At 48.3% G+C, this 25,837-nt stretch overlaps 1 protein-coding gene across 1 annotated transcript in view; it reads right to left on the bottom strand.

Annotated features, from left to right (window-relative positions):
* Positions 1-803: 803 nt before the first annotated feature.
* LOC147885642 (uncharacterized) overlaps positions 804-25,837 on the bottom strand; it is a 155,052-nt gene continuing 130,018 nt past the window's right edge. Inside the window, exons 6-9 of the mRNA XM_087396917.1 lie at positions 19,582-19,625; positions 1,401-1,437; positions 1,245-1,319; positions 804-1,059 (exon numbers count right to left, since the gene is read on the bottom strand). Coding sequence (XP_087253043.1) covers positions 894-1,059; positions 1,245-1,319; positions 1,401-1,437; positions 19,582-19,625 — 322 coding nt within the window. The 3' untranslated portion in view covers positions 804-893. The remainder of the gene's footprint in view (positions 1,060-1,244; positions 1,320-1,400; positions 1,438-19,581; positions 19,626-25,837) is intronic.

A 25,837-nucleotide genomic window follows, 5' to 3' on the forward strand; every position in this document is an offset into this window, starting at 1 on the left:
GTCTAAAGCATGTCTGAAGCGTCGTGTCTTAACATGTCCTACAACCATGCTCAATTCAGAAGTACATCATGCCATGCGCATGAGAGAAATCAAAGCTCAAAAAGAGCTAGCAAATAACCAGGGTTGAGGCTGAAAATGCCATGTCAACCTGAAGAAAGGAGATTCCCTCCATGCTCTTAAAAAAGTGTTCCTCCTACTAGAGGTTTCTCTCGATAAAAAATAATGACCTACTGGGGAAGGGGGTCTAAATATCATTGACCTACAGTGCAGGGCTTTGCTCTGTAAGATGGTGGTGAGAGGATTGATGCCTGGACAGGAGCCGTGGAAGGATTTTTTCATACGCAGCATACAGTCATGTACTCCCACCTCGAGAGGAGACTGGATGGACAGCACTAGATGGATCTTTACTTCAGCCCAGCTCAGATCTCCCCTCTCACCTGTTATGGGTGCCATTATGAAATCTTGGGACAGCTTTAGAAGTACATTTCAGAGGTTTCTCCCTCCTCTCGCGAAGAAATTGACAGGCAGCTCATTCTGTGGAATGAAAGAATACTTGATGAGCATGGCATAAGGTTTAATATTCGGACAGCGATGAGTCAAAAACATGTGCACGTTGCATGTTATAGTATGTGCTTAACACTGGCAAGTGGTACCATATCTCTGAACTTTAGACACAAAACATATATATCTAGTTTTTCTGTGGTGCAATATATTGCATAGAAAAATGGACAAAGGTGTAGGCTAGTTAGAGAAACAACGAATCATTTTAATATATGTGGATGAAATAAAATCATTATAAAACCAATAACTGCAAGGAGCACTAGGGATCCATAAGGAACTCAATAGCAAGTTTGGCTACATCTCTTTGTAGTCCAAAAGCTGGTTTTGTAGCATTATTGGCTGTCTATTGCATCTGAAAGCCTTCCAATAGCTGGTGTAATATGCCAGTCAAATGGGAGACCCACTGGTCTCACAAGTGGCCTACCATCACGAAATTCAGACAGTTCCCTTGTTGTTTCACTGGTGAGGTACTTACCCCAAAAGTATTGAGCAAATCCCCTGCAGTCAAGTATTTGTAAAGAAGGCTTTATGACATCCACAAAAAGACCAAGTGGTCTCCTTCAGAAGATTAAAAACAGCCAGTGACAAGGTCTAATGTCTTTGTCCTTTCTAGTTCAACTTACAAACAAAATTCTTTCATAACTGATCAATTCTTAATATTAGTATTAACTGGAGAAGCGTACCAGACAACAATGGACACAGCAATGACTCCCATGAAAAGATATGCTGTCAGTGGAGAGTAGCTAAATTTAATCCACCTGCAAAGAAGCAAAAAGAAATTACATAATTTACCCTACAATCTATTATAAAAAGAGAATACAGATGGAGTGAGGTATTACCCTATTGGAATTAGACTGAAAAGGAAGGACAAAACTCCTGCAAACAAAGGCATAAATAATATATTGTGAGATCTTGACCTACTATATGAGCCACTGTACAGAGTTGGGCAGCCTTGCATGTCCCAGAGCTTCCAACTGACTTGTGTACAGTTTTAATTGCCACTAGTTCATAACATGTTGAAAGAGGCTATCAGTTTGGATACTTAATGTGTGTTTCTGCTGCTTAATCTATCAAAGGAAATTGTATGAAGAACTTAGCTCGCTGAAGTAACATTTCATGGTCATAGAATAGTATAACAAACAGAACAGATTTATTTAGAACTTTGAGCCACCTTGAACCTTAAGCAAAGAAACGATTTCTGTGAATTGCCAGAGTGAATGGACATCCGTCACAGAAGGAAAGAAATCGATGTCCAATCTGCAGATCCCTCTCAAATCTTCATCACAGAAGCTTTAAAGGAGCTATGACTCAGCCAGAAACCGGGGACTTCAAGGACTCATATCAAGGGCAGCTGCTGCTAGTTTGCATCGTTTACACATTTGCAAAGATCCAGAATGATTGTGCAGCCACTACAATATTTATATAGTCTATGGAAGGGGGCTGGCATCTGGCACTACATTTCGAGTGATAAGCTATGCTGATCCCCTGAGATGAGAATGGCCCTGTCCGAACAAATCTGCCCCCTCATTGCCTCATAGACGATCTATGAACCTGCTTTGAGTAAGCCAAGCTAACGATTCCCAAGTGATGTAACAAGCGCCTCTCATCATCCTGCCAACCAAGAATGCAATGCCCTTACAAGATCGTCGGGGCCTCTCTTCATCCCCCATGTAAGAAAAGATATGAACTCTCTCAAAGACAAAACTAGCATGCATTTCTTCCTTGAGCTAATGTAAACCTTCTAAAGCGAGGTTATTACTTCCACTAGTATTCTTCATCTTATTTTAAGCAATCCACTGGTTTCAGCAATGAAGTTGATGTTGCAAGCCAACCAAAGGACTGGCCTCAGTAGAGGCAAAGTGCCTCAGGCGTAAAGAGAAGAGGCAAAGGGACATGAGGGGAGAAGGCTTGTGAAAGGCCCAAAAACGAGGTGAGCTAAGAAACCAGGTAGAAAGAGTGGTGGAGAAGGTGTACAAGGATCATCTGATGGTAGCCTCTCCCTTCGAGCTTGCACCTCCAGCCCCCCCCCCTTGGCCCCCTTCTCCCTGGTCGCTATGGTTTGCTGCCCGGCAGCCTTTGTTATGGACTCCAAGGTAGGGGCGCATTGATCCTGCAGCCCCTCCCAGCGCACCTTTTTTGCCAACGCCCATCGTATGGGCTGTGGTGTTGTACAGTCCACACCCGGGGCGTTCCCCCCCTCACAATCTCCGCTAGAAGCTCGTTGCTTCTCACACCCCCGATGACCATCACCAGGACACTCCCATGCGTCCAAAGCAGCTCAACTGCTATCTTCTGCAGCTAGGCTGCTGCTTGGCATTACCTCTCCAGCCCATCCCCTTATGGGCACCGTGCATTACCCTCTCCACTTAGCTCCTGGAAAACAGCTCTTGAACACGCAGCAAACCCACAGCCTGCTGTGGATCAGCCGGTTCTCCCTTTGACCTCAATCTTCATCACCCAAAGGAGAGACCTCCCTCTCGTGTACAATTATGGCGCTATGGACTGACATTGTACGCTCATTGTCCTCCTCCATTGCTTGACCAGCTCCCTCAAGAAGTAGATTGAAAGCCTCCCCCGAGCTCGTGGAAAGCTTCAAGTTCTTTGTGACTAGCTCTTCTTCGTGGCAGCTCACTTGTGCAGCTCACTTTCATTCCGAGTTCAAGAGCTTGCCTGTGGAAGAGCTTCGGGGTCTTTATTTCAAGGCTGGGCCAGTTCATTGGGGGCCTTCTTCTCGTGGGCACTTTTTTCTTCTTTCTTCCTTTCCTCCTCTCCTGCCTTTTGCAGTTGGTGCAGTTTATTTCTTATTGCTAGTGACTCGGACATTGGTGGCGACCTTTGGTGTGGCTAGAAGGGCTCTATGGCAGCACCCTCGAATCCCCTAGTTGTCGAAGTTCTTCTATTGCTAGCGGATAAGCAACAGGTACAGTAGGCAATGAATCTCTTACAGGATAGGGCTATCATAGGTAGGATAGTAGGCCTCACTCCCTCAAGGACGCAGATTAGGGACTGGATCCAGGCCAGCTTGGCACTAGATGGTGACCACATCCAGGTTGTCACTATCTATGGATGCGGTGTTTTCATCCTCCAGCTAGGCTCCCCGAATACCGCTCTCTCGTGGAGCGTAGCCCTATCCTTCTGGTCCCCCATTTGGTTTACCTCATCCCTTGGTATCATGGATTCACGGTGGAGGACATGGACTCCACTCACAATGTTCCCTGCTTCCCAATGACGCTCCGCTTCCCAGTATTTTCGAGGGAATACAGGTCCATCCTTCCTTCCATTGGACGAGCTTTTGGCACAATGTTGGAGAGTCAGAGGCGGTAGTGGTGACAGAAGATGGGGTTCCTCAACTAAGACTAGTGGTAGAGAGCCCGGATACCCTTCCAGACGTGATTCTCTTGGAGACTTTGAAGGGGGGTACTCTCCATCATCATTTGGAGGTTTCAAGCTTATCAAGTCAATGTTTGAGGTGTAGAAAGATTGGGCACCTAGCTAGAGATTGTACATGAGGCCAGATGGGGCACCTAGCTAGAGATTGCCTCCTCTCCGCAGCCCCCTTTTGTGCCTCTCCCACCCTTGTCGCCTCCGTGTGCTCCTCCTCCGGCGATTACCCTCACCACCCGCCCTTCCCCTCTAGCCCCCTCTCCCCTCCACCTGCCCTTCCCCTCCAGCCCCCTCTCCCTCTCCTTCCCCTCACTTAGCCGCAACCTCGCCTAGTTCCTCTTCCTCGAGCACCTCGCCAAGCTCAACAGCTGCCCCCGCTTCTGCGATCAAGGGCAAGACAAAGGTTCCCCCACCGACCTCTCCCCAGTAGCAGGTCATTGCTCTGGACAGACAGGACCGAACTTCTTCTCCCCACAATTCCAGGGAGAGAGGTTCCAATGCTAAGTCCGCGGGCCTCCGCATGTGGACTGAGAGGCAGCTACCACGAGAGTTCTGGTGGTTGGGACCTTGGAACTATTTGGAGATCCCGGATTCTTACCTCATGCCCTTGGAGTTTACCATTTTGATCCTGCAGCCCCTTAAAGGGAGCATCATCATGGTAGGATTGCGCACCCACCCGGTTCGGATCCTCCATTTTGCCTCCATAGGGTGGAGAAATGGATACCAGATCTCTTTGACGACGCCACCAGATATACCAAATGATGGATGAGTGGATGGGACCTCGGGGCATGGACCTCTGGCTCGCTCACGGCGGTTCTACGTACTTCCAGCTTGGCTTTTCTCTAGCGAAGCCAGTGTCAGGCCTAGCTACAGCAGTGATGCTCTTGTCATCGGAGACGATTCTCTCACAGCCTCACAACTGGACACTTCAACAGTACGGTGACCTCTTCGGTGTAGATGTCTCCTTCATGCATATTGGGCAAGCAGGGTAGGGATTGAGCGACTCTTCCGTCGGTGCACGGACACAGATTACTCTCGCTCCAAACCTCCGGTGAAGTCGTTGAAGTTAGGTTTCCTACGAGAGCAGGCTCCCACGCACAGGCGAGCCTTGTTCACTGCCGCCCCTTCTCCATTAGTTTGACTGTGGTGAGCTAGAATGTGCATGGACTTCATGACCGTGCATGCAGCCATCCGCCGTACTTGATTCTTTGTCAAGAACTACAGTGGGCTCTAGTAGATGGACACGTTGACTTTCTCTTGATTCAAGAGCACATGTTTTCTGCAGCAGACATGACATGCCGACACAGCCTTCTCCTTGGGAGGAGCCCAGAGGTTTAGTTCCCAGTCATTGACAGGAGCGTATACATTTCAGTATCCCAGGCGGTGGCCCCTGATATTTTTGTGCAAGGCAAGCTCATTCCAAGTCGCACAATGTGGATAGGTCTTTAGGTGGGAGAGGCCTGAATTGGTCTCTTGAGCGTGTACACTTGCTTGCAGGCAACATTAAAAATGGCGTTAGCTCATGGATTGCCTCCTAGAGGTGGACTCATGGATTGTTTGAGGGGACTTCAATAATCTCGATTTCACGGAGGATAAGCAGGGGGAGCCTCTTTCGCAGAGATGCCAGCAAGGGAAGGAGAACATAGCAGTTTATTTTTGCAATTAGTGGCAAGGCTCTTGGCGAGAGCCTAAGTTTTCTAGGAGCCCGGGCAGCGAGGATTACCAAAAAGCGAGCCAGGAAGCTTGTTTCAACCCATATAAAGCTTTGCGAAGCTTGCATACCTTTTGTCCCTGTCCCTTAACCACAAAACCTTGGGGCTACTGCACATAGACCTCTTCCTTTAGGTCTCCATTCAAGAAGGCCGTCTTCACATCCATCTGATAAACAAGCCAACCGTAACTTGCAGCAAGAGAAATGACAGTCCGAATGGTTGTCATCTTGGCTACAGGAGCAAAAGTCTCCTCATAGTCAATTTCTTCCTCCTGACTATACCCCTTGGCAACTAAACGGGCTTTATGTTTCTCAACTGTGCCATCAGAATGATATTTCAACTTATAAATCCACTTGGTGCCAACTACATTCTTCCCAACAGGGAGATCAACCGATTCCCAAGTGGCATTCTTTTCAATGGACTGAATTTCAGATTTCATAGCATCTTCCCATAATGGGTGTCCTTGAGCATCCTCAAAACACTGAGGTTCAATTTCAGCTTCCATAACTATGCTCATCAAGGCATCATTGACCTGATTTTGTGCTTGCCTTGTACTAGACCTTGTTCTCCCCAACACAACGCTGATTTTGTGCATCCTGAATGGTAGCCCGAGCCCATCTAGGAAGGGGCTGACTAGCTGCAGCAGGCTGAGACTGATCTGCAAATTTTACCCTCCTCCTTTCATAGACAATAGGCTGATTTTCACTGACTGATTGAACTGAAATTTCAGAAGTGCTACCTTCATCAGTATGGGGAATTTCTCCAAATGTAGTGGAGGAAGAACTTGGTGTGTTGACACATGTGATGTCATATCTTCTGACTCAAAATGAACAATATCCAAAGGTGTAGTGTCCTCAATGGGCATATGTAAATCATTAGGCATAAAGCAATCATTTTCATTGAAAGCAACATCTTTGCTTATGATAATTTTCCGTGTTTCAGGATTGTAAAGCCTATAGCCCTTGCTTTCAGTACTATAACCCACAAATATGCATTTGATTCCCTTATCATCAAGCTTGAATCTGTGTTGATCTGGTACTAATGCATATGCCACTGATCCAAAAATTCTGAAGTGGCTTATATCCATAGAATGCCTCAAACGGAGTCCGATTCACCAATGCTTTAGTTGGACATCTATTTTAAATGTATGTGGCTGTAACTACAACCTCACCCCAAAATACTTTAGGCATCTTTTTGTAGCTCAGCATGCATCTGGTCATCTCCATGAGAGTCCTATTCTTTCTTTCAACAACATTATTTTAAGCTGGTGTGTAAGGGCATGTCTTCTGATGCTGAATCCCATGATGAGCTAGATAATTCTTATAGGCATGAGACATGTACTCCCCTCCTCTATCTGTCCTGAGTGTTTTGATCTTGGCATTAGTCTGGTTCTCAACAAGTGCTTTGAACTCCTGAAATCAATGAAACACCTCAAATTTCTCATTCATGAGAAAGATCCATGTAAATCTGGAGTAATCATCAATAAAAGACACATAATACTTGGCACCACGATGTGACCGCACATTCACCTCACATACATCACTATGCACAAGCTGCAGTATATGTGTGGCTCTGACTGATCCATCCTTTTTGAAAGGCAAATGGTGCAACTTTCCCATAATACACCCTTCACAAAAAGAACTAGATGGTTGCTGCAATTTTGGCATCCCTTCAACCATTTGATTATTCTGCAAGTATGCCAACGCTCTATGATGTGCATGACCAAATCTAGCATGCCATAAATCACATGAAGATGCATTAGACGCAGCCAAGGCATGCTGCACATGGGGCTTAGCATCCAACTTATAAAGACCCTTATCATAAGTGCCAGTGGCAACCACTGCATATCCCTTTCTAGGATCTTTAATTCAGCATTGATCATCCTGAAACTCCACAAGCATGTGCTGATCATGAGCTATGGATGGAACTGAAATAAGATTATTCCGCAACTCTGGAACATACCAAACATCACGAATATACTTGACTTTGCCATTATCAAGCTTAATGGGAATATGTCCCACTCCTGTGATGTCTTGAGAAGCATCATTGGCACAAGTAACCTGCCGCCCATACACAAGTTTGATGCCCTCAAACCACTCCTTATGAGGAGTCATATGCTGTGAAGCACCGCTATCTAAATACCAATTCTCATTCACATTAAGTGAATAGGCATCATCATTATTGCTATGAGCAATAGCATGATCACAATCACAATCCCCCCTGGAAGATATCTCAGAGAGTGTGGCTGCAAATACAAAATCCTGATCATCCTGAGCAAAGTGTGCATGAGAGCCAGATGCATTGTTCTCAATATGAGCCACAAAATTACTGTTTAAGTTGCCTTGCCTCTTCTTCTCATTTGCAATGCGTTTCCGACATTCTGCAATGTAATGGCCTGGCTTCTTGCAGTAATTGCATCTGCCCTTTTTCACCTTAGCATCTTTGCTTGATCCGGCATTATTGGTACTATTATTTGGCCCTTGTGGCTGGTTGTTTTTAGGCTTATATTTCTGAAATTTTTCCCTCTCCCCACTGGCTAGAGCTTGCTCATTGCCATGAGAGCCATGAGAAAAATTATGAGCTCTTCTTCCTGCAATAACAAACCAACCAATTCTTCAAAAGAAATAGATGCAGCCCTGAGGGTGATGCTCAATGATGTAGTAAATGTACTATATGAAGGAGCAAGGCTATGAAGAGTGATAGAGACCAATCTCTTCTCTTCAATCTCCTCATCAACATTTGCAAGCTGATCTCGCAAATCTGTAATTTTTGCTACATGCTCTGTGATGGTTTGACCATCAGTCATTTTCAGATCCTTAAGCTCTGGCCATATTCTTAACATTATGCATACGGGACAACTTGTCCCAAGCATCCTTAGAAGAAGTACAAGACTTTATAGTCTTCATGATGTGCCTCTTCACTGACAAGGAAATCAAAGAAACTGCTTGAGCATTGCGACGGTCAAACTTCTTTTGCTCCTTAGAAAGAGGATGAGATGAGCTAGCAATAAAACCTTGACTGCTAGGAGTACCAGGAGCAGTCACAAGCCTAATTTCATCTCCACTAACAATATCCCAAAGGCCCTTTTCCAACCAAAATATTCCTCAGCATAAAAGACCACAAGGCATAGTTTGATCCATCCAACTTATCCGCTTCAGTTAGGGTGCCAAAATTCTCAGAAAGAGACATGATTGCACTTCACAAGTAACCTGAAAATAAAATGCAAATATAGATAGCAAATCTGCCCCAAAGGTGTTGTCACAAAGCACAATTCCCTTCTGGAATCACAAGGCAAAATGGGCAATAGTATTTGCTCTGTAAGTATTCTCAACTTTCAGCCCAACAAAGGCTCGATAAGCGTCAACCAAAGGTATAAAATCTGAAGCAAATGTTTGCTTAAAAGGCATCCAATGATAGCATTCACTGTTAGCCAACCTTTGGCTCAATATGCATCCAATAACTTGCCCCCAATTCTGATTTTTGTCTGCTGCATGTAAAATATCACAAGAAAAGTGATCTCCCACTCCAAAATAGCTTCAAGATGACTCGAGAAAGAAGTCGACCAGATTTTGGGAGCTGAAACAGTCCAAAATCAGCAACAAAACTACCAAATAAGGTCGCCCAGCCCAAATGGTCCTCCTGGAGAAATGCGAACTGAAAATAGGCTGGAAACTGATGAAAAACAGCAAGGAAATGCCAGATCAAGTTGTCGAGGCACAGGATGCTCCAAGAAGCAGTTCGAGCTGATGTAGGTGCTGGAAACTGACAAAATCAGCAGCAAAAGTGCCCAGAATGAGGTCCCCAGCCCAAATGGAGCTCCTGAAGATAGGCGACTTGAAGAAAGTGCTGTAAATTAGCAAATGGAGCTGATTTTGAGAATGTTTGGCTGCGAAAGATCCTGAAAACAGCAAGTTTGTAGTCGCCTAGGTCTAGTAGTGACCTTGGTGAAGGCGGCCAGCTACAGGAGACCTCCAAAAAGCTGCTACAGGCAAAAACGAGCTTGCTGGACTGATTTCTTCGCAACAGAATTGACTCTTCATGAGAGAACTGAAACCTGGGAGTGGTAGAAGCACGGGAAGCAATGCAGGAGCCAAGCTCTGATACTGATTGTTGGAACTGTGGGGAGACACGAAGTGGATAAAGAACACGAGAGTGTAGTCCACACACAAAGCTCCATTGAATAGTTCAACAATAGAAGTACAAGACTTGGGATATATATGAAACCCAAGTATAAAGTGAAAACCCTAGACTAGAATAACTTAGACCAAGTCTAGCCTACAATACCATACCATTGTATGTTCTATTAGGACCGCCATGAGCGAGAAGAACAAGAGTGACCTGAAACATGGCAAGAAGGCTGCAAGAATGCAATCAACAGTAAGAAAAATCATTTCACACAACAGTAGGAAGATAGGCTGCAAATGACTAGGCCCTTCAAGCTGTAGGAGATATCAAGGAAAATTTTGAAGAATATCACATCAATGAAGACTTTGAAAGTGGGAAGTAGCTGCAAACAAACAACACAAAGAAGGAACAAAGTGAAAGAACATGGTGGAGAGGGAGACTCAGAGGGTAGGCTAGGGAGAGAGATATTGATACTCGAAGAGAGACATAATGAAATAGCAAGAGCAATGAACAAAATGAAAAGTACTCACATGTAGACCAAAGAGCTTGTAGGCTTGATACTTGATTGATTGCACACACACATATGAGCACCAATGCATCTGGGATAACTCCCAATGTGGCACATGGCATCCATAGGACACACTAGAACTCACTAGAATAGACCAACCAAACTGTCTCAACTTGGCTTCATGTTCTAACACAAAGGTGGGCAGGACTTGCAGGCAGGTGACAGTAGAGACATGCATGAGATTAGGCTATCAACAGGAGGGTGGGGCTAGCTGATGAAATGGGTGGAGGTGGGAGGCAGAAGAAAGTGGAGGTGGAGCAGGTGGATGCAGTAAAAAGGCGACCAGTAGGCTAGAGGAAGTAGTAGGAGGATGAGGGAAGGTGACCTACAGGCTAGAGGAAGAAGAATCGGGAGGAGGCAGCTTGAAGGTTCAGCAACAGCTTTGTCAGCCTGCCTTCCTTCTTGCTCCGAAGAGAGTTTTCCCTTTGTCTTATCTAGACACAATATAAGGGATTTTGAAGACATAATAAGGCATTTTGGTAGTTAGGACATAGCACAAACAGTTGCTGGAATTGGGTGACATTTTTTCCATGGTACCAAAAACATGTCATAGAGAGAAAATGTGGTTTGGAAGAGAATGTGCACTCTAGTATAGAGCCCTATGAAGCTACTAGTAAATTTCTAACCAAAGCTCCATCTACACTTCTGTCTGTTTTTTTTTTGGTATCAAGATCTTGCATTTTGCTTCCTAGAGTGTTCTAAGGTTAGCGAAAGAAAATTAATTCTAGAAAGAGAATACCCTTTAGACCACATGGCAGAGCTAGCATGAGAACTTTTGTTTTTGAGCGCTCCGATTTGAGGTCTACCTGATCATCGAACTTAAGAAATATAATGGTATACTCTATTATTAGAGAGAGAGAGAGTAGACCTAAGGAGAGAGTGTATAGGCTCGTATATAAATACCTCATAATACAAAACAGTCCACACTCTTTGGATAGTTTATTCAATCCACTATGGTGTTCTTACACAATCTCACTCTTTGTTTCTATGCTCCTTTAACACTATAAACGTGTGATAGCATGCTCTAACCTGCAACTTCTACTCTTAACTCTTGTGATACTTCCTCTCCCTCCCTCTCCCCCTACCCTCCATTTTCATCTACCCTTCCTCTTAAAAATTATCCCCATTTTATTCACAACTCTCTTCTCCTACTACTCTTTCAACACTGAATTAGACGTCTCAAACCACTCTCCTCAATCGATGAAGAAGACTATTTCTCCGCTCTTACTCTTCTCTCAATCCCACACCCTTTCTTGAACCCATAACCCTTTTCTAAACTCTAAACTCCCAATGACAATGCAAACTTCCATTCAAACCCGACAAACAAGCACTCTTCTTCACATAAGCTAATGTTTTTTTTTTCCGAAAAAACAGTGCTAATTATATTACTTCGAGAACAAGATACAAAAGGTCAGCTTGTAGCTGACGGGCTGCGTTCACAAATCGGACACAGCCCTAAAAGGTAACAAAATAAATCACTCTCTCACGGCGGGATAAGGCGAGTGTGAATGAACAGCCATCGGGGTGGTGAGTAGCGCCACCGAAGGCCCTGCGAAGTCTGCTCGAAGAAGAGGCCCTGTGTGTCCCAAGCCCGGAGGAAGCGTCTCCGCTTCTCCCGACCGGACCGGGAATCTCCCTGAATCTGGTCCCACTGGCCTCTGAGCGTATGAATAATCTCGCTCCAAATATCAGTCATGATCTGGGCAGTCGATAAGGAGGTGCCACCGAGGATCTGCGTGCAACGCGAGGTCCAAATGTGCCACCCTGTGATGCTGCTAATAATCTCCCAGACTGGCTGCCTCTCCTGAACTCCTGTATCAGCCTCTGCTAGGTGTTGTGGGATACCCTCGAGCGGCCCCCACGTTCCCTGTGTGATAAGGAAAGTGGGGTCCTGCTGGCATGCCTCGAATAAGTGATGTAGACCAGGTGCGGTGCTGCACCAACAGAACGCGCCCCAAGTGATCAAACCTAGCTCCGGTGCTGCGCGAGTGAGAATCCCGAAAGTCCACCTCCACACTTCCTGGGCGCGAGTGCAGCTCCACAGGCAGTGTTTTGGTGACTCCTCAACCTCATGGCAGATCTGACAGCGTCCGTCCTGGCCTATCTATCGCAACCAGCTCCCCACCGGAAGACCTTTGTGGGCAAGAAGCCACAGGAAGTAGGAGATTTTCCGCGGCCGCCAACTCTCCCACAACGCCTTCCAGAAGGCCTGCAAAAAGAATCTGGAAATACCCTGTGCATACCAGCTGGGCCGCTGGGTGGGGGGGCAGCTCTGCATCCTTCCAAGAACTCGCCTGCCCAAAGTCGTGCTGTAGGCAAAGAAGGAGGTCGGCCCCTGTCCTGTCACAATCTCTGGTCAACTCCACTCTCCTGGGTCCCAATCAAGCTCTGACAAGGCCCGCCCCTCCCAGAGCCAGAGTCGCCAAAGCTGCATCTGATCCTACTCAATGCTAGGATCGGTACGCCAGACCTTCCCCAAAAGGCCTATGACCCGAACCCTCTGCCATGGGAGTAGGGGGTCGATGAGCGCATCCTCTCTCCTGAGTCGTCCAGCCCCCATAACCGCGAAGAAGGAAATAGAGGAGTCGTCCATACGTCCTGCGACCACCAGTGGGATGCCACGGGGGGTGAACTGTCCCAGCCATCAGTCGTCACCAGGCATGAGGATCTGAGGCTCAGGTGGAACCAACCAATCAGCTGGGATCGCGCCGTCGATCTCCGTGCATCTCGCCTGGGCTCCACGTGCACCTCCAGCTGCGTCTGCGAGATCAGCCGTCTCCAAATGTCTGTACGTGTCCCTCCAAACTCGAAGGGACCGGGCTGGCCCCCTCATCCAGCCATCCCACCTGATATGTGATCTCTCCCCCAACTGAAGGCCCTCGGCATCTCTGACCTGATCATTCCAGATAAGCGGCTGGCGATCGATCTCCTCCTGACAGCGGGGAGGGGACTGAATGAGACTGAGGCGGAGCCGCCTCCAAACCATGAGGAGGCTACGAACGAGTGGGGAATGGGGCTGAGTGAGCGGGGCGGAAGTGAAGATCCACCTGAGGGACGGGAGCCACTCTCCACCTCGGCGCGGGACACAAGAACCGACCCCCTGCTGAAGTAGCATCTTCCACGTCTGCCCCCCCGGGGTCAAACCGCGGATGACTAACTTGCCTAACAAGGCCTGACTTTGAAGCTCTGGATCGATGACCCCCAGGCCTCCCTCAACCTGCGAAAGAAAGACTGTCTGCCAAGCAACCCTGGCTCTGGTATCTCTGAGGCCATCCTCCTCGGACCAAAGGAAGTTCCGAACCAGCCTCCTAAGCTGTGCCACGTTGGATCTCGAGAAACACCAGCAGGAAGCCTCATACCAAGCCATGGCAAGGAGGACTTGGTTGACTACCAAGGCATGACCTGCAAGGGAAAGCTTAGCAGTGCTCCAGAAAGCCAGCTTCCGTCGGATGGAATCTAGCACCGGGAGAAACTGCTGAGCTGGCGTGATGTCCATGAAAACCCAGGTATCTAGCTGTCTGTCCCCGTGGGATCCACCTGAAACCCAAAAACCTCCCCCACTGAGAACGCGCCCCGGGGTCTGTGAGAAAACCAACTGATTTGTTCCAGTTGATTTTCACACCAGCAGCCGAACAGAAGACCTCCAGGGCCATCCTCACCCTCTCCAGCATCAACTCATCGTCCTGGACATACAGGGCTGTGTCATCCGCGTACTCCGAGTCCAAGAGCTCCGTGTCCTCCCGGAGGGGAAGGCGAACACCCCTGATCCCTGTAGACCTTGCCCGAAGGTAGTAAGTCATAGCCTCGGCGAAGAAGAGAAACAGGTAAGGAGCAAGGGGGCAGCCCTGACGCACTGATCTCTCCAAGCTAAAATGCTCACCCATCCTGCCTCCAATGATGACTCTGCTAGAAGCTGTCCTGTACAAAGCTGAAATACCCTGAATCCAACCTGTTGGGAAACCTAGCCGCTCCAGAGTCCCCTCCAGAAAGGACCAGTCCACACGATTTTAGGCCTTCTCAAAGTCGAGAAGTAGGATGGCAAGGTGTGATCCGCAGTGCTGAGCCCACTCCGCCGCCTCTGAAAAGGTGAAGACATTATCCAGGATACTGCGATCCTGGACAAAGCCTGTCTGAGTGTCATGAATGAGGTCTGGGAGTAGAGGCCGAACTCTGGCGCTGATCATCTTGGCGAGGATTTTGTAGGCAGTGGTAAGGAGAGTGATCGGGCGCCACTGACGGATCTCCTGTCTATCTCCTCCCTTCGGGATGAGGCAAATTAGTCCCGAGGAGAGGCTCTCTGGCATATAACCGCTGCTGAAAATCCTCTGAAGAGCTGCTAGGAGGGGCTGATGGATCTGGTCCCAGAAGGAGGTGAAGAATGCCCGGGATAGCCCATCCTCACCTGGGCAAATCTGTCCATCGATGGCCATCAAGGCCTCCAGCATCTCATCCGTGGTAAACGGTGCCAACAACGTCGCCTGCATGCTAGGCTGGACCAGGGAAGGAGTGTGCCTCCACACCTCCTCACGAGCACGACGAGTACGAGGAGCAAGCGGCTCCTGCTGAAAAAGGGTCCTGTAGAAGTCGGTGCCCAACCCCAAGACCTCTCCCGGATCCGTAACGATGTGTCCCTCCGCTGTCCTGAGACTCCGAAGCTGATCACCTGCAGCTCTCTGGCCATGCGTCCTGAAGAACTCCCTGCACATCCAGTCACCCTTCCGAGCCCAGAAGGAGAGAGAGGCGTGATAGGAAAACTCTAAGCGACGCTGGAGTGTCTCCTCAAGAAGGGCTCTGGCTCGAAGGGCCTGGATCCGAAGCTCCTCCGAGCCCGGGGATGCCTGCTGGAGTCGCTGAATGGAGGCGAGGTCCCTCCGAAGAGCTCTCTCTCTACCCCACCACTCCTGTCGAACCTGTAGGGCTGCGAGTTGGCAGATCTGGCTGGACTCCTGCAAAGCCTGCGCCACTGAATCAACCAGATCCACGCACTCGCCCCAGTCTCTGTCCCAAAGACTGCATATACTGTTGCGCACGTCCTCCCTCGAGAAAATGGAGTCGGGAATCCGGCATGAGCGGGGGGGAAGGGCCTGAGCTGCCGAATCTAATGATAAGAGCACAGGCGCATGGTCGGAAAGTGTCGTCCCTGGAACTATACCGGCCTGACCGCCTCTGCTGATGGCCCAATCACTAACATAAAATCTATCTAGCCTCTCCAGGAGTCTACCTCCTTCCCTGCGGAAGCCCCACGAGAAGTCCAAGCTCCCGTGCCAACGCCGGAAGGACGGGTCTCGCCAGCAGTCCCTTCCTCCTGTCGCAAAGATAAAAGAGTCCCAAGCGGACTGCTCTGCCTGAGACATACCTGTAAACTCCGGTCCTCTGCCCTGCTGGTCCTCCAAGGTCTCCAGATTGTTGAAGTCACCTCCAACAATCCAGGAATCCATGTATGGGAGAATCCCTGTAAGTGTCCTCCAGAAGGTGGCTCTACAACGGAGATCTGTGGGAGCATAAATGTTGAGGATTCCAACTCTGGAGCCCTCCAGTTCTAGGCCTACCCAAAGGGCACGACCTGGTATCAACGTGCCATGACCGAAAACTCCCTGGGCTAGCTGCTCTCCCACGGAAGTACAGACACCACCACTCCTCCCCAGTGCGCCGATTGAGGGCTCCCAATAAGTGTGAGAGCGTCCAGGGAGAATCTTCCCGCATCTACAGGAGTGAGCCGCCGAAAGCTTGTGCTCCTGGAGCAGAAGTACATCCAAACGACCAATCACTGCTGGCTGAAGTTCCTGTCTCAAAATGAGCTTCCTAGGAACACGGGTGCCAGAAGAGTGAAACCCGTTCACATTCCAGGATATGAGGTGTAGGCTCGTGGTGAGGACTGGGAGGCTGCGAACAACTGTCTGCTCGCGGTCGAAGTCGAAGAAGAAGCTGACATTTCAGAGTGGAGGCGCTGACGCTTATGGGAAGGTTTGGAGGGGGAAGCAGGGTCGTCCTGCCCGTCCTTCAACACCTTCAGCAAAGGCGAGAGGCCTTTGGTACCATGAACGAAAGCTTTCTCGAGCCAGCTCGAGATCTCTGAGGTGGACATCCCGTAGAAGGCACGGAGTTTCTGAGGAGTCCAGGCTTTGACATCTTGGGGGAGGGGCCAAGACAGGGGGGGCCTGAGGATCACAATCAGTCTGAAGCATTTGGCGGCGCAACGCCACCGCAGGCGCACGTCACCCTTAGACCACTGAGTCTCGAGAAGCTGCCCACCAGACGGGCCTATCTAGGAGCAAACCTGAGCATGCGTCTACTCCCTGAGAGCCTCCCAGACCGAGTTGTCTGTCCAGGTCTCGGTGCCGTCGCTAAGGAACGTGAAAGCAAAGCTAGGGCCATCCCTAGGGGCCAAGGCGGCTATCTTCCCATCCGCCCCTTTGCGGAGCAGGAAGATACTGATGTCGAGGCAAGCAGGAAAGGTCCCTAGGTCAGGTCCCTAGGTCGGCCACATCCAAGTAGTCCCAGGGGCCAGATCTGTAAAAGTCGCGGGGGAGCTCTCTCTCCTGAAGCTGAGGCCCGTCAGAGTCTACCACTGAGGGGCTAGCGGACGGAGAAGCCTGCTCCGGTGGTGGTGTAGACTCAGGGTGTCCTGCCAGCGGAGGGGGAGGGGGAGGAGGCTGGGGATAGGCAGCTCAGACTCCTCAGGGGCGGCTAGCGGAGGAGGAGGAGGAGGGGGGGGGGCGGGGGCTGCCCTCGGCTGAGGAACCGTCGGTGCAGCTAGCTCTGCGGGAGAGTTGAAAGAGGCAGGGGGGGGGGGAGGGATGGGGCTGCATCTGGAGCTGGGGCTGAGAAGGAGGGGGAGAAGACTGAGGAGGATGAGGAGGGGGCTGAAGCTACGGGTCGGGAGATATGGGGTGCAGTTGGGGGATGGGCTGGGGCGGAATGGAAAGAGGCTGGGGAGAGGAAGAGAGGGGGACCTGAGGCTGTGGAGAGCGGGCTACCGTCAAAGAAGATGCTCTCCCATGACCCTGGGGCAGCTGCCTGTTGGGTCTCTGAGGTGCAGCTGCAGGGGCTGGGTAACCTCTGCCTCCATGCCTTTATCAGAAATCTTCTTGTTCTTTCCTCTTTTCCTTCTAACCTCAGTCTAGCCGCCAGCTATCTCTGGTCCGGGCTCCGGCTGCCTCTGCTCCTCCTGGCGTGGCTGCCCGGAGGGGGGGGGAGGGGGCGGAGAGGGGGGGGCGGGGGAGGCCGAGAAGAGCTGGCGAAGCGTGGGCAAACAGCTGCCAGGTGCCCAAAGCTGTGACACCTCAGACACTGTCCTGGCTGTCCGGTGACTACCATGCTCTGGGTGATGCTGCCGGCACCTGTCACGATCTCGATCATTGCCGGGAGAGTCGCAGGATCCGCCACAGCCACACGAACTCGGGGGGCTCCTGCCGTAGTCACCGCATCGGCGAAAGTATCGTGCATAACCCAGCCAAAGTGGGAGCCCAGGTCCCTAACAATCGGCCGCAGCTCAGCAGCAAGACCTAGAAAAACTAGCGTCACTGGATGGCGAGGTATACGGAACCGAGCATCAAAATCCGCTGCGCTGAATCCACGGTACCACGGGACTATCATGATAATCTTTCCATCTACTGACGTGGGGGAGCCAGCAATCAGGTTGCTCGCAGCTTTCGCATTGGAGAGTTTAAGCCAGAAGATGCCCCTTCCCATAAGGGCCACCTCCTCAATATGGCCGTCCTCTAGCATGAGAGTGGACTGGAGCCAGTCCCTGATGGCTGATCTGGAGGGGGAATGTCCAATGACTCTGCCATAGACAGAGGTAAGGGCAAAGTCATTGGCAACCTCCTGAACCCGAGATGATTGTTGCTCTGTCAGGATGACGCGGTAGGCATCTGGAGAGGGAGGGACCGTTTGGGCCTCCGGTTCCGGGCAGGGAGCCGCCATACCGCCAAGACAAACTGCGAGGCTTCCGATGAGGAAGAGGCTACCACCCAAAAAGGGGGGGGTAGATGCGGGGAGGTGGAGCCTGGGTGTGGCGGGAACAGAGGTGGCGCGGGGTGGAGGAGTGGAGGCGGGGAACGGGTGAGGTGGGGAGGCGGGAGCGGAAGCGGGGGCGGGGGAGAGGCGGAGTAGGGCGAGAGGACGGACGGGGGGCGGGGTGAGGGTGGGGCGGAGGGGCGGGGTGGAGCGAATGGGCGAGGGGGGCGGGGGTGAAGGCGGAAGGGGAAGGCGGGGGTGGAACGGAAGGGCGGAGAGGCGAGAGGGGGCGGGGGCGGAAGGCGAGGGGTGAGGGGACAGAATGGGAGGCGGGGGGTGAGCGGAACGGTAGCGGGGCGGGGTGGAGCGAGGGGGGGTAGCGGGGTGGAGCGGAAGGGGTAGTGGGGCGGGGGTGGAGCGTGGCGAGGGGGGGGCGGAGCGAGGCGGGGGTGAGGCGGGGTGTGAGGGGTGAGGGCGGGGGGGCTGCGGTGAGGGGGGGGAGAGACGGAGGTGCGAGGGGGGGGTGAGGACGGAGGGCAGGGGTGAGGCGGAGGTGGGGCGGGTGTGGCGAGGGAGGGCGCGGTGGCAGCGGCGGGTGAGGGGAGGTGAGGGCGGAGGGGTAGGGGCGGGAGAGGGCGAGGCAAGGAGGGGCTAGGGGAGGTAGAGGTACGGAGGGGGAGGGGAAGCTCGCAGGAGCTCAGTTGTTGGAAAGTTGTTGGTGCGTTGCGTGATCCGCATTACACCGCTTCGATCCACTTTCACCAGAATCACAACCCACTTTCGAAAATCACATAAGCTAATGTGAGAACTACTCCCAAGTCTTTAGCTTGCACCTCTCAACAAAATATAATCTAAGTCCCTACGCTACATAGCAAGCTTCTAAGCTATTGTGATCCCAACGCAATGCTTTATAGGTGACAAAAGTCCAAAATATAAGAAATAGAAATAGTGACAACATATCTTCAATGTATTGTACATTTGGTCCAAGTATTAATGGAATAATTAACTTTTGGTGCTTTTCTATGGCACAATACATTTATCAAATCTTGTAATTCATTAGAAATTCCAAAGTTATCTTGGAAACTTATTGTACTTTCTACTTCTTCTCTCCATAAAAGTGGATCAATATGATTTCTTAAAACATTGAACAAACATGATTGTATGTAATGCTTGCTTGTTCTCCTTTTCTTGTTCTTCATTTGAATGAATACGAAAGTCATTTGCTTGCATTGACATATCACTAATACAATATTCTTCTTCTTTATGACATACCCCAGGCAAAAAATTGGAAAGCCTGTTTCCAGTCATCTTCACACCTGCAACAACAACCTCACAATCAAAGAGGTTCTTGTAGAAAACCTAAGTACACTTGTTTGCTTTAACTTCAAACAAGCATGATCCAAGAAACTTTACTAAGTATTAGAAAAAAGAGCTAAAAATATGCATTTTGAGAAACTTGATCCATTCACCACTTAAAAATACTTCTATAATACCTAATAGATGTCCAAGGCTTTTCTCAAGAGATTTAGACAAGAGATTAATGAGGAGGATGTCAACACCAAGCTTAGGGACTTGAAGAAAAAACAAATTCAGGTCCTCATCAACCAAATGAGCACACCATCAGATCACAAATCACTCCCTGCTTAGTTGATTATGGGTTACACCCAGGTGGATTTGCGTTCCCCCCCCCCAAAATTGTCAATCCGACCAAGATATATGAAGAGGTGTTGAACCAAGCAATAGCCTTAGAGAAAAGTGGACCTACCAAGTCCAAGACTAAGGGGAAGGATTAGGAGAGCAATGTGCAAGATGCCTCATATAAGAAAGATAAACTAAAGTCCAAAGATCAAGGTATCCTCGAAGGAACTAGGTATCCAAGATGAACTTGGTCTAAATAAAAAGTGGTGCAACAAGTATTATCCACAAGGACACACTAAGGAAGATGTTAGACCAAGTACTACAACACATGTACCAAGTTTAGAAATGATGATTTTAAGTGTTGGTACAACAAAAACTGCACTATAGATGTCCACCAAGTAACATAGGATACCAAACTCAAAGATGGATGCCCGAGCAAGGCAAAGGTAAGCTGATTTAAGGTTGCTTATGTGGCAAGCACGGTCACCAAGGCTAAGTGCAAGATCTAGTTGGACAACATCAAGTTGCTCAAGAGAAAAAGCCTATATATGATTTATTGCTAATCCCTTCCAAAAGGATGTTTGGATCATCCTTTTCCTTGAGTTGTTTTTGACCCTTCACTTCACCTCTTTCCCAAATTGAAAATGTCCTCTTGAAGATCCCAAATTGGTCTTGATCTAAATGCAAAATGGAAGAATTGATCATACCTCCTTAAGGCATCTGTGCCTTAGTCTCCTTAGTAACCAGTCTAGTCTCTATGCAACACTAAATCCTGTATGCCAAATGAATGTAACTTTATCATTATTCTTCACAAAATCTAAATATTCATTCTAGCAAAATCTAATCCTTTGAATAAAATACATTCCCTACTGGTAATCATTTAATTATTTTGATCCCAATCCAAGAGGGTAGTTTCTTCTTTTATGACACTTGCATGAACCTTACACTTAGCTGTGTTGAAGTGCACAGAGTCAAGATACTCTATGCATAGCTACCTCCTTGCCTCTACACTGTGACATCCTCCTATGAAAAAACAATCATAGCAATTGGTCTTTGCAATATCAAAACTGCCCTTGTCTAGGGGACACCAAACTTAAAATTTCAGTAGGGAAGTGCCACAAACAATATCACATCTATTTGAAAGACTTCTATTTTGGCGATCCCTTTGATACACATATAGTTCATAGAATCATACATCGACTAAATCAAAGACTTAACTCTAACAAGATAGACCTTGATCACATGATGTCAACATTTTTTATTTCTCTTACCCACCCTGGTCTCTCTCATGCATTGCTAGACCTCCAATTTAGAGGACATTGTGTATCAACAGACAAGGGGAAAGAAAAGGTATCAACCAAACTTTACCATTCGTGCTACTAGGGGAATAAGCAAGTGTTTCATTGCATCCCATCGACAACTATCCATGCCAATCTTCAAATCATGGACAAAATTATTTGATGAACTCATCAACTAGTGAGACAAATGAACACTATTAGAGTTGTGAATGGCATTCCATTTAAAAAAGCAATGAATGACCGGTGTAGAGAATTACAAACAAGCATCAAGTTTGCATGATCATCTTTGTCTCTCCTCTATCTATGCACTCACTCAATTCCCATGGAGCCGCATGACCTGCATGATCTGAATTCTCATCCACATCTCAAAAACATCCAAAAAGACCTCCCACAAGACCTCCTACCATTGGACATCTGCTTCTATGTTTTTTGCCTAAGTTCAAGATTTAAAACTTACCCATCGTAGATTCAAAAAGTTTTCCTCGCTTGATTCTTAGTATGAGATCTAGAATCAAAGTGGATGAGAACCAGATTACCACGCACGCTTTTCATCATCATGCCACATGTGGGTTTAGGGGCTTAACATTTTTCCGGACTTATCTTGGCCATTATCCTCGAGGTTCGACCCCTGGGGGATGTTGGAAAATGAAGCCAAAGTGAGTAAAAAATGAGTGTACTAGGTGTCTAGCGGGTGTTTTAGAGTCTAGTGAGTCCTAGACATGCCACGTGTCATATTGGGAGTTATCCCATATACACTATGGTTTTCTAGAGTCTAGTGTCACACTATATAGTGTTGTACTTGTACTAAGTCTCTTCATATCAGTCAACATCAAGCTATCTATTTATGTGAATACTTTGGTTGGAGGATGAATTGCCGGACGCGGGCCTCTTTGAAGTGACAGTGACAAAAGGATGATTGCTTGTTCGCAGCGGACTCCATTCCACCGTGGTATGCAAACATTGTGCATTTGTTGTCCACGGGTGAGTTTCCTAAAAGGCTAACCCCAACCCAAAAGACAAAACATATCATTCAAGCTTCCCCCTTCAAATTGATTGATGGACAGTTGTACAAGCTAGGTAAAGACCATATCCTTCGGCGGTGCGTGCTCCGTCATGAAAAACATGCCATTCTTGATGAGGCTCACTTCGGCATGGGGGGTGGTCATATGGCCCCGGAGGCCACTGCTCAGAAGATAATGCGAGCAGGATTGTGGTGGCGTAAGTTGTTCCAAGATTGCTATGCTCATGTGTGCCATTGTGACTCATGTCAACGAGCTGGACCCGATGTGAGTACCTTCTCCTAAAGCCATTCAGCCCTGTGCCCCCCTTCTACAGATGGGGCTTGGACTTTGTTGGACCCATCTCTTCTGCCACTCGAAGGGGGAACAAGTACGCCTTGGTTGCCACAGACTATGGCACCAAATGGGTTGTGCCCCCCTTCTATAGATGGGGCTCGGACTTTGTTGGACCCATCTCTCCTGCCACTCGAAGAGGGAACAAGTATGGCTTGGTTGCCACAAACTATGGCACCAAATGGGTTGAGGCCAAGGCTGCAAAGGCATGCACCGCTCAAGTGGTAGCTACTTTTCTTTATGATCAAATCATCTCAAGGTTTGGATGTCTTGTGGAATTGCTGAGCGATCGAGGCACCCACTTCCTAAATGATGTCATTGCTGACATCACCACCCAAATGCAAATAATTCACAAGACATCTAGTTCATATTACCCTCGCACCAATGGCTTGGTTGAGAGCTCCAATAAGACCATGTGTCGTATCATGACACGGTTGTGCCTTGATTCTCTAGAGGATTGGGATATTTTACTCCCCGCAGCTCTTTTTGCTTACAGGACCGCATATAAGGCCAGAACTGGATATTCACCATTTCAATTGGTTTATGGCTTGGAGGCAGTTATGCCTTATGAATTTCATATGAAGACTAGTAGGGTCATTGCTGAGATGGATGACAACTTGGAGACCTACATCCTTGAACGCTTGTGGGAACTTGAAACCTCAAAAGAGCACCGACGAGAGGTCGTCCTTGCATAGGAAGTTTGGCAGAATAGACAACGGGCGTGGCATGACAGGAACCTCTACCGTCGAGAGTTTAAAGGGGGTGATTTGATTTTCTTGTATTATAGCAAGTTTTTGAGGCATAAACCTAAATTTGTTAGCAGGTGGACTGGACCTTACTTCATCTCCAAACTTCTACCTAGTGGTGGTGTGTATTTGGCCACTTTGAATGGTATGGTGCTCCCAGCCCCAGTGAATGGTTCCAGAGTGAAGAAATATCAGCTTGCGTAAACTCTTGTGGAGGAGTTTGTATATACCATTTTCAAAAAAAAAAAAAAGTTTATGTGCTCAATTTGGCTTACTTTAGGTTTCACTCTGTCTTGCTTTTTCACTACATTTTTCAGGCATTTCTTCGTTCATGGTAATTCATGGGGTGTCAGCGGGTTCTTTCAGCTTCATAATAGGTCTGTAGCAGGTGAAGGCATGTTCTACTTATTTCATGCTTACAAGACTTGGGTCATAGGTCATATCATGACTTAATCACTTGGAAAAAGGATACATGCCTTGGGACATATGTTATACCATGATTCAATCACTTGGGACAAAGTTACAAGACTTGGAACAAGCATCACTTGGGCAAGGATACAACATGATGCAAGTCACCCACCAACTTGTGCAATATCTCATATCTACACTCAGTACATGGTGCATTGGTTTCCTTTCCATAGACAAAGAGAGACGGGGTGTGGTAGTATCAACAATTCCCTCACTTTTCTAACTTTCTCTCTCTAGATGCACTTCTCTCACTTTCTCTCTCTAGATGCACTCTCTCTCTAGAGACCTTTTTCAAATTTTCTCTCTCTAGACATAATCTCTCTCTAAACACACACTCTCTAGAGACCTTTTTCTCACTTTCTCTCTCTAGGCACACATTCTCTCTCTAAATAAACTCTCTCTAGAGATTATTTCCTCACTTTCTCTCTCTAGACGTACTTTCTCTCTCTAGGTGTACTTTCTCTTGAGAACTTTTCTCACTTTCTCTCTCTAAACGCACCCTCTCTCTAGACTAGCCCTCTCTCTACAAGCCAACCTAGTGCACAGGTCCCTTCTCTCTCCTGGTGCACAACCACCTTCTCTCATGTGCACGACCACCTTCTCTCTCCTCTACACAACCACCTCTCTCCTGGTGCATAGGTGCACAATCACCTTCTCTCTCCTGTACACAATCACAACAATCACCTTCTCTCTCCTATGCACAACCACCTTCTCTCTCATGGTGCATAGGTGCACAATCACCTTCTCTCTCGTGTGCACAATCACCACAATCACCTTCTCTCTCCTGTGCACAATCACCTTCTCTCCCGTGGACAACCTTCTCTCTCCTGTGCACAACCACCTTCTCTCTTTTGGTGCACAACCACCTTCTCTCTCTTGTGTAAAACCACATTCTCTCTCTTGGTGCACAACCACCATCTCTCTCCTGTGCACAACTACCTTCTCTCTCCTGTGCACAACCACCTTCTCTCTCGAGACTCTCATCGATTTGGACCAACAAGATTGGTGGTGCTTAGATCCCGACTTCGAAGAAGAAGAAGTACAAAGCGGGGAACGGGTGAAAGAGGAAAGTACTAAGGACAAGGGCTCCTCAGACGCGCATCAAGGTCAAGGCAGCCCCTTATCTTCGGTTGCAACGATGTCTTCATGAGTAGCCACTTCAACGGGAGTAGTACCCACTTTAGCGTTACACTTGACATCCAATGGTCAAGCTGCCAGTTTGTCTACCATGCATAACCCTATTCCTTCGAGTCTAGTTTCTACATCCATGACACCCGTGGGTTCACCTTTTGCTCCAGTCATGTCCCTACCGTTGCCATTATCTCTACCCTTCCCTACTGCTTCTTATCCATCCTAAATGGCTTCGACCTCTTCCTTCTCCTTCCCAACTACCTCCGCATCCCCATTGATCCCCACGTTCCTCATGTCTTCACCATCTACTTTCGCAATGATAGTGCCTGCAGCATATGCAATACCATCTATCTCCACTATGGCTACATTAGTAGTAACTGCACCAGTGTGGCCTCTTGCATGGGCTCTTGTCTCACCAACCACTTCACCATATCTCTCCATAGTCCCACATTGAGTACTGCTCCATCGGGAGGCCCTTCTGCTCTTCCTTCTGCCTCAGCTTCCAAGGTGAGTCCGGTTGTTCTCAGTCCTAGAGAAAAAGCCAGACTTCTTGAGTTACTCAACAAAGTCCATGTGAAGACTCAGAAGTTTAAAGGTCACCTACATGAGGATGCGGAAACTCACGTGAGGAAATTTCTCACTGCATGCAAAGCCAAGGGTGTGGAGAATGAGCATGCCTTTCTACACATCTTTCCTTCATCATTGGAGGATGCAACCGATGTATGGTATAGTCAATTTCTGGCTGACCATTTTCAAACTTGGACAGCTCTAAGGGAGGAGTTTCTACAAACTTTCAAATTGGAGAGGTTTGAATATATTATTGTCAAGGAGTTGTCCACTACACCATGAAGCATGGGGAAAGCATCTCTAAGATGTACACAAGGATGAGGGTCTT

The sequence above is a fragment of the Dipteris shenzhenensis genome, chromosome 25 (assembly GCF_047967505.1).
Source record: "Dipteris shenzhenensis isolate YYH24624 ecotype China chromosome 25, Dip_SZ_1.0, whole genome shotgun sequence".
NCBI classification, from domain to species: domain Eukaryota; kingdom Viridiplantae; phylum Streptophyta; class Polypodiopsida; order Gleicheniales; family Dipteridaceae; genus Dipteris; species Dipteris shenzhenensis.